This window comes from Medicago truncatula, chromosome 6, assembly GCF_003473485.1.
Source record: "Medicago truncatula cultivar Jemalong A17 chromosome 6, MtrunA17r5.0-ANR, whole genome shotgun sequence".
Taxonomy (NCBI): Eukaryota; Viridiplantae; Streptophyta; class Magnoliopsida; order Fabales; family Fabaceae; genus Medicago; species Medicago truncatula.
Window position 1 is genome coordinate 13,036,800 of NC_053047.1, and position 8,830 is coordinate 13,045,629.

At 33.0% G+C, this 8,830-nt stretch overlaps 1 protein-coding gene across 1 annotated transcript; it reads right to left on the reverse strand.

Annotated features, from left to right (window-relative positions):
* Nucleotides 1-1,064: 1,064 nt before the first annotated feature.
* On the reverse strand, nt 1,065-8,472 carry LOC25496100 (uncharacterized). The gene is made up of 4 exons (XM_039826919.1): nt 8,404-8,472; nt 2,098-2,173; nt 1,311-1,441; nt 1,065-1,230 (listed from the first exon to the last, which is right to left on the reverse strand). Exons 1-4 carry the CDS (start codon nt 8,470-8,472, stop codon nt 1,114-1,116), a joined length of 393 nt encoding a protein of 130 aa, XP_039682853.1. The 3' UTR covers nt 1,065-1,113.
* Nucleotides 8,473-8,830: the final 358 nt, after the last annotated feature.

Consider the following 8,830-nt stretch of genomic DNA (forward strand, 5'->3'; position numbering starts at 1 on the left):
GAAAATGAATTATGCAACACAATTAGAACTATGCAACACAATTTGAATGACAAACTAAAACGATTACAAGTTTTCATCCAACCATATTATCAGCCTTCCATTTTGTTTTCCGCTTGATTCTTTTTGCTCCTAGTTGTTGATGCTCTACAAATTTATTTTCCTTGTCTTTCTTCTTCAAATCTTCTCGCATCCTTTTACAGTATTCAACTTTTTGTCCTGCCAAAATAAACAATACAATGCATGCTTAAGCAAAGGTCACATATAAGCTATAAGATAGTCACAGGTCATTAGTTGAGCTGGGAACAGAAATTAAGCAATAATTATACATAACCAAGAGAAAGAATTGATGTAGTACCTAAAGATTCAATAAGCTATTACTAACAAACTAAATCAAAAGGGCAGCATCCAACTGTTATACTAACATTCCAAATCAAAAGTTGGTTGTACAAAACTGATAACATACATGTAAGCTAGTAATATCCAAATAACTATGTTGAATGAATACTAACACCTCAAAGCAAAAGCTAATGTTGCCCTTCATGTTGCTCTGCTACATCAGCTAGCAACATTAACAGAAATTGAGATTTTAAATAAATAAAAACAATAATAACACCTTAAAGCAAAAGCCAATGTTGCTCTGCTACAGCAGCTAGCAACAGTAACGAAAATTGAGATTTTTAAACAAAAACATAGGAATGAATTGACATTTATATAAAAATTGATGACAGGTGCTACTCAGTTGCACAGACAAGCACATAAACAACAGTCAAATAACTCATTTGAGAAGTGAGAATTGGGTACCGTTGGTTTAAATTTGGGATAGGTATGAAGGTTAGCATATAAAGTAGTGACCCCTGGCCATGTTTCCTCTGTTGGGGTACCAAACATTCTTCATATATAGAAAAAGGCTTTGTTGGTTCAATTAAAAATATCTAAAGAAGAGCATTTCTAACTACAGGTTTCAAACCCCTAACAAATCGAACTCTCGCTCCCGTTAACACAAAATACAGGTTTCATTAAAATGTTGCGCATCTCAATCGAGCGAGTGTAGCATCAAATCAAGTGTGCACACTAGAATTAGCCATTGTTTTATAGCTAAAAGAAAAATGATTATTACGTAGCACCTACCTCCCCACCATGCTCCAAGACAGTATCTTCCACCACATCACTAAGCATCTCAATCGAGCGGCAGAAACCAAAAATGCATAGTCTTCTGCTCATATCAAGTCCCTGGAAAGAGGACATTCAAATTTATAAGACAGCAAAGTATTACTCATGAAGGATGTTTAATCAACAGAATAGGTACTTACATTTGTAGCTGCAATATCAAAGAGTGCACCTAGACAAAGGCCTTGATTGGGATCCATGTAGTTGCTCTCTTGATACCGCTGATATTTTTTAGCAGTTTGGGATTTCCCTTGCTTCTGTGAAACATGAGAACCTACTTAGCTAATCTAAAAGAATCTCTGACATTGAAATGGATTTAAACAATAAGATGGCTCAGACTTCAAACAGGAGAAAGATTCAAAGAACTGCATACTGTATCTTGAACTAAAAAGTTAAAAGTTGATTCTATGATGCCAAGTGTTCTACATGAAAGACTAAGGAGTCTAGATCTCTATTACAGCATGCAGTAAACCAACAAAAGCAAGTACATAATTAAAACGTTATAATCACGAAGAACAGCTTAAGTTTTTAAGCTAGCTGAATTCTAAACAGAGTACCAAAGCATTGGTGTCACCCTCTTCCTATAAAGTTAAATTTCAACAAATGTTTTGGGTTCACATGTATTTTGCTCAGAAGACTTGACGCGACGAGGAACCATGTTGCCTCCTATTTGGATTCAATCCCAAGCATGCTTAAAGCATTGTCTTCTAAAAACATAAGAGGAGGGTACCCCTGTTGTTCTTGAATTTTTGTTGCTTGTCTTTGTAAACAAAGAATAGTGCAAGAAAGTTTCACAGTTGAAAATATAATAAAAACATAAGTCTCAAGTCATCATCTTACTCAAGGGTAACCAAACATAACCTGAGATGGAGAGATAACCATTGAATGATATACCTTTAAGAATAAGGAACATAAACTCAAATCACTTGCATTTTCTATCATAGATGGTTAAACTATAGATAGTTGAAGGGAAATCATAAATAGATTCAGCTACTTCTGATATGACCTGATCAACATCAAAATACAAATGTAGCCAATATAAAACTAGTAAGGTCACATATAGTTGTATCTTCATTTCTATGTTCTATTCCTTGTAATAACCAACTAAGAATGGGATAAAGTCATAAACTGGAATCTAAACAAACTCAACCAATCAGAGCTCGACCACACTACAGAAATTGTCGCCACTATCTGATCTATCTATCTAAATACCATATATGTAGTAGTGTTACAAACAGGTGTTACAAATCAATAATCAGTAATATTTATTTGGGTGTTACCGGAAAAATGTTACTAAATACCATATATGTAGTAGTGCCAGTTGAAGAGTTTAAGTATAAGTGAAAAGGGAAGAAAGAGATGAAGTAGAGGTTGTGACGTTGTGTATATGTGCTGCTAAACTTGACATGAAGAATAAGTAGTTTCAGACAATAACAATCAGATCTAGCATTCAAAAAAAAATCTAATGAGGAGTGATTTTCTGCTGCTACTTGTTTGTGTACATATGAGTGGCAGCCATTGATCATCGATGTAACACCCCGACTTCCCAACAGTTATATTAATAAATAAAATCAAAGTTAAATCAACAACGGAGTGTTACACAGCTTTTCAAAAATTCTTGAATAGGATAAAATGCTATTCATTAAATAATAGTTCATTAAAACATATCAATTCATCACAGCGGAAATATTTTCAACATTAAACATCCTTCAAATAAATCCTTGGCACTAGGCCTCAACAAAATATCTTTAATGATTAAAATCAATATCAACAGGTTCATAATGATACATAAGGAATGAAAACATGACAACGATATCCCATCCCGTTACGTATCAGAGCCCTAAGACACTTGAGCCACCACTTCTAATATTCTTCAATACCTGCAAGTTACCCATACGAAGGGCAACAATTCCAAGCAGAAGGGGTGAGATTCACAAACAATAATAATAGATATATATAAATCATCAACTTAATTAAATAACATAATTAACAACATATACCCAATAATAATATTCATACTACTTCAATTTTAATAACACTTACTAATCCAATCAACAACTACGACACATCAGTATTTATCAACGACTACAACAGCTCATTCAACAACACTCAACAACATCTACCACAACAACTCTCTCAACAACATCTACAACACCAAATCGCTCAACAACATCTACAACAACAACAACGTGATACTAATTTCAACGGGTTGAATGACTAAGCATTCTAGGGCATAAGTCCCCAACAATTTGAATGACAAGGCATTCCAGGGCATGAGCCCTCAACAGTTGAATGACAAAGCATTCTAGAGCATAAGCCCTCAACAGTTGAATGACATAGCATTCCAGGGCATAAGCCCTCAACAGTTTCCTAATCATGAAGGACTCAACTTGTGTATATCAGCATACACCTCAACTACGACAACGACAACATAGGCAACGACAACGACCGTGCATAATAACTATGACTCACTCCCCAACTTGATCAACATCAACAACCTATGACTCCGTTACTTAGAACGACAACTCGCCACTTACAGCTCGGACCAACACATTGTACATTCTAATTGAATGCAGTTAAGTATAAACCAGCGATCATTAACAATCATAATCAATCAACAGCAACACAACAGTATACAACAACATGATATAACAATATCTTATACAATCCAACGATGTCTAGCATTTTCACATAATCCAAGTATTACTTATACGATTTTTATCGCATTAATAACCTCAATTTGCCCTAACCAGCTTCACAGTTCATCATTTAAATCCTATACATCTTTCATTGCTATCTCAAAGTTCAACTCACAACCTCTCGTGCGACAAAATCACATGAAATCCTAAACAACGTAGTCTGTCAAGCACTAGCTCGCGAGGCGAGAGCCTCTACTCGCCACGGCGAGTTAGGGTAAAACACTCTAGAATCCATTCTGACCCTATTCTGAGTTCAAACTCATTCTAAAACTTTGCCTAATCATTAAGGTACATGTTCAGGCCCTCATAAACACCTAAGGTTAAACTCACAGCTCAAAAACACAAAATCTTGCAAGCTCTCTGCCCACACTCGCCACGGCGAGTAAACTTGCTCGCTCTGGCGAGCTGCGAAATGCAACTCGCGAGGCGAACAACTCCTGCTCGCGAGGCGAGCGATGATCTTCATCACTCGCTATGGCGAGGATCATCCCTCGGGAGGCGAGCGATGAATAACAGTACGGCCAGGTTACAGTTTTTCTCAAAAATTCACCCAGACCCATTGTTCTAACCTTGAAACTGATTCTAAACATCAATATATGAAGCATCTAAGGTCTGTTCATCATTTCTACATCAATTAACCCTAATTTCATCATTTAATCATCAATTCTCGTCATAACCCTAATTCCCAATTCACCAAATTTATTCATAACTTTTGTTAAAACATAATCAGAATCATATACACTAAAATTAATGTAAGTTAGCCTCACCTTTACCTTAGATAATTCGAAGTCGCAGCCCTCTCTTGGTCTTCTCCCTTCTAAGGCTTTTTCTCCCTTTTCTCTGTTGTACGTGAAAACTTCCTCTCCCCTCTATTTTCTATTCTTTTTTTTAAAATATAATCTCCCAATATTCACTTTACTCCCCCTAAATTTACTTAATTCTCGTATAACCCCCAGAACTCCAATTAAATCCTATTTCTCACTTATTCTATTAAATAATAAAAATAATCATTTAATAAAATATACCACACCACAAAATCAACGTAAATCATTTAAAAATCATATAAAAGACTTTAAATCAACTAAAAATAATTAAATAAAAATGGAGTGTTACAATTGAGTTTGAAGCTTTTGGACCTAATTTCATGAAGAAATTTGTTTTATTAAAACTAGACTTTCCACCCGTGCTGCCGCACGGGTCATATACATTGTAGATATAGTAGACAAAAACAAATCTCAATGCATATCAAAGAGAATGAAATATGTGGTCCCAAATATATGCAGATGTTGGAATTCGAACCTCAGACACCACGCTTATTCACCAAAAAAATATTAATTTTTATCAATCGTGTGTTACTTCATTCTTTTGTTAAAATTATATGTCAATATTATATTATTGGTATGTTACTTCATATTTTTCTTCTTTTTTTTGAAAAAATGTTACTTCATTCTTTTGTAAAAATTATATGTTAATGTTATATTATGTACCTAAAAATAGTTCATTCTTAACCTGAACATGTAAAATGTTTTATTTAAATAATTTTCCTTTTATCGAATATTTGGCCTTTACCGTAAATGATACCCTTTAACTGTTTGTTGAAATGTTTCTTCCACCTGTTTATATAGATTGCAAAATTCAGGTGCATTTTGTGGTAAATATTTAACAAAGAGAGTTCAGTTCTAATTTGGATGAAAAGTGTAATATTAACAAAAAAAATGTTGCTATAATCTTTCAAAACCCATTTATTCCAATAGGGCGATTTGTTTTGTTGAAGAAATAGGGCGATTTATTTTGAAGAAATAGGGGAAATAAAGCGATGCCGATTTGCTTTGTTCATGAAAATAGGAGATTAGGTGTGAGCATTAGCGTTGTTCATGAAAATAGAAGATTAGGTGTGAGCATTAGGGTTAAAACGGTAAAATTATGCAACAGGGTTTAGGTTAAAATTAGGGCTCATGAAAATATGAGATTAGGTGTGAGCATTAGGGTTGTTCATGAAAATATAAGATTAGGTGTGAGCATTAGGGTTAAAACGGTAAAATTATGCAACAGGGTTTAGGTTAAAATTAGGGCTCATGAAAATATGAGATTAGGTGTGAGCATTAGGGTTGTTCATGAAAATATAAGATTAGGTGTGAGCATTAGGGTTAAAACGGTAAAATTATGCAACAGGGTTTAGGTTAAAATTAGGGCTCATGAAAATATGAGATTAGGTGTGAGCATTAGGGTTGTTCATGAAAATATAAGATTAGGTGTGAGCATTAGGGTTAAAACGGTAAAATTATGCAACAGGGTTTAGGTTAAAATTAGGGCTCATGAAAATATGAGATTAGGTGTGAGCATTAGGGTTGTTCATGAAAATATAAGATTAGGTGTGAGCATTAGGGTTAAAACGGTAAAATTATGCAATAGGATTTAGGTTAAAATTAGGGCTTACGGGTTACCTTTAATATATAAGAAGATAAGAAGATTAGGTGAGAGCAATAGGATTGTTCATGAAAATAGGAGATTAGGTGTGAACATTAGGGTTTAAACAGTAAAATTATGCAATAGGGTTTAGGTTAAAATTAGGGCTTACTTGTTAACTTTAATATATAAGAAGATTAGGAGAGAGCATTAGGATTGTTCATGAAAATAGGAGATTAGGTGTGAACATTAGGGTTAAAACAGTAAAATTATGCAATAGGGTTTAGGTTAAAATTAGGGCTTACATGTTAACTTTAATATATAAGAAGATTGTTCATGAAAATAGGAGATTAGGTGTGAACATTACGGTTAAAACAGTAAAATTATGCAATAGGATTTAGGTTAAAATTAGGGCTTACTTGTTAACTTTAATATATAAGAAGATTAGGAGAGAGCATTAGGATTGTTCATGAAAATAGGAGATTAGGTGTGAACATTAGGGTTAAAACAGTAAAATTATGCAATAGGATTTAGGTTAAAATTAGGGCTTACTTGTTAACTTTAATATATAAGAAGATAAGAAGATTAGGTGAGAGCAATAGGATTGTTCATGAAAATAGGAGATTAGGTGTGAACATTAGGGTTAAAACAGTAAAATTATGCAATAGGGTTTAGGTTAAAATTAGGGCTTACTTGTTAACTTTAATATATAAGAAGATTAGGAGAGAGCATTAGGATTGTTCATGAAAATAGGAGATTAGGTGTGAACATTAGGGTTAAAACAGTAAAATTATGCAATAGGGTTTAGGTTAAAATTAGGGCTTACATGTTAACTTTAATATATAAGAAGATTGTTCATGAAAATAGGAGATTAGGTGTGAACATTAGGGTTAAAACAGTAAAATTATGCAATAGGATTTAGGTTAAAATTAGGGCTTACTTGTTAACTTTAATATATAAGAAGATTAGGAGAGAGCATTAGGATTGTTCATGAAAATAGGAGATTAGGTGTGAACATTAGGGTTAAAACAGTAAAATTATGCAATAGGATTTAAGTTAAAATTAGGGCTTACTTGTTAACTTTAATATATAAGAAGATAAGAAGATTAGGTGAGAGCAATAGGATTGTTCATGAAAATAGGAGATTAGGTGTGAACATTAGGGTTAAAACAGTAAAATTATGCAATAGGGTTTAGGTTAAAATTAGGGCTTACTTGTTAACTTTAATATATAAGAAGAAGAAGATTAGGAGAGAGCATTAGGATTGTTCATGAAAATAGGAGATTAGGTGTGAACATTAGGGTTAAAACAGTAAAATTATGCAATAGGGTTTAGGTTAAAATTAGGGCTTACATGTTAACTTTAATATATAAGAAGATTGTTCATGAAAATAGGAGATTAGGTGTGAACATTAGGGTTAAAACAGTAAAATTATGCAATAGGATTTAGGTTAAAATTAGGGCTTACTTGTTAACTTTAATATATAAGAAGATAAGAAGATTAGGAGAGAGCATTAGGATTGTTCATGAAAATAGGAGATTAGGTGTGAACATTAGGGTTAAAACAGTAAAATTATGCAATAGGATTTAGGTTAAAATTAGGGCTTACTTGTTAACTTTAATATATAAGAAGATATAATAATCTTATCAATTCTGACTTTAAATCCAAATTTAAATTCTAGAAAAACTTTTTTTCATGATGTTGATAATCTTTAACTGCTCACCAAAAAAGTAGTGATCGATGAGCCTCAATCATGTTTTTATTTTTTTTTTAAATAAAAAATAATTTTCGATCAAAATAATTAAATGTCCAATATCCTTTTCCAAAAAACAAAATCTTGTCATTGCGGTTGTTGCAAAAGTGAGTTAAATGCAATACTGAAGTTTGTTTCGGGTGGCAAACCGTGTTGAACTAGAACTCGGAGATCTGAGTTTAGAGGCATCAAACTACAATTTTTTTTTTACTATAAACTGCATTTTCTTTTTTTACAATAACTGCAATTGTTACGGTTCCCGTTTTGAATCAGAGAAATAAGGCTTAAATATGTAAGTGGTTCCTGTAATTTCGCACATTTTTTGTTTTCGTCCCTTTAAGTTTTTTTGTTATAAAACAAACCCTGTATTTTGCTAACCTTTTGGAAAAGGTCCTTGCCGTCAACTTTCGTCAACAAAAACACCACGGTGACTAACGGAGCACACATGGCAGTTCATGAGTTGGCAAAGTTGATGAGATGGAATGAGAGATGATAAGTTGTTAAATACATGGACTAAAATCAAAAACGTAAATTGACACATGGATGAAATTAAAAAAACGTTTAATCTTCTTCTTCCTCTTAAATTTCATTCTTCTTCCTCTCAAACTTTCCCCAATCTATCCCATACCTTGCGCCCTTGAACCAAAACTCATATCCTTCAACAATTTATTCTAATTCCATCACTCAATCATATTGTGTGTTTTGATTGTAATTTTAAGTTGAAACATTGTATGCTACTTAAGTTTGATTAATTTAGTGATGTTTGTTGCAATTGATTGCAAATCCATTCATAAAATTTGTAGAT

What these genes read in the sequence shown, in the direction of transcription:
- LOC25496100 (XM_039826919.1), bottom strand. Translation starts at nt 8,472, where the DNA reads ATGTGTGCTCCGTTAGTCACCGTGGTGTTTTTGTTGACGAAAGTTGAC. An exon ending in GCAAGGACCTTTTCCAAAAG is followed by an intron (nt 2,174 to 8,403) that starts GTTAGCAAAATA and finishes GATGTTGATCAG; the next exon opens with GTCATATCAGAAGTAGCTGA. An exon ending in AACCATCTATGATAGAAAAT is followed by an intron (nt 1,442 to 2,097) that starts GCAAGTGATTTG and finishes TTAGCTAAGTAG; the next exon opens with GTTCTCATGTTTCACAGAAG.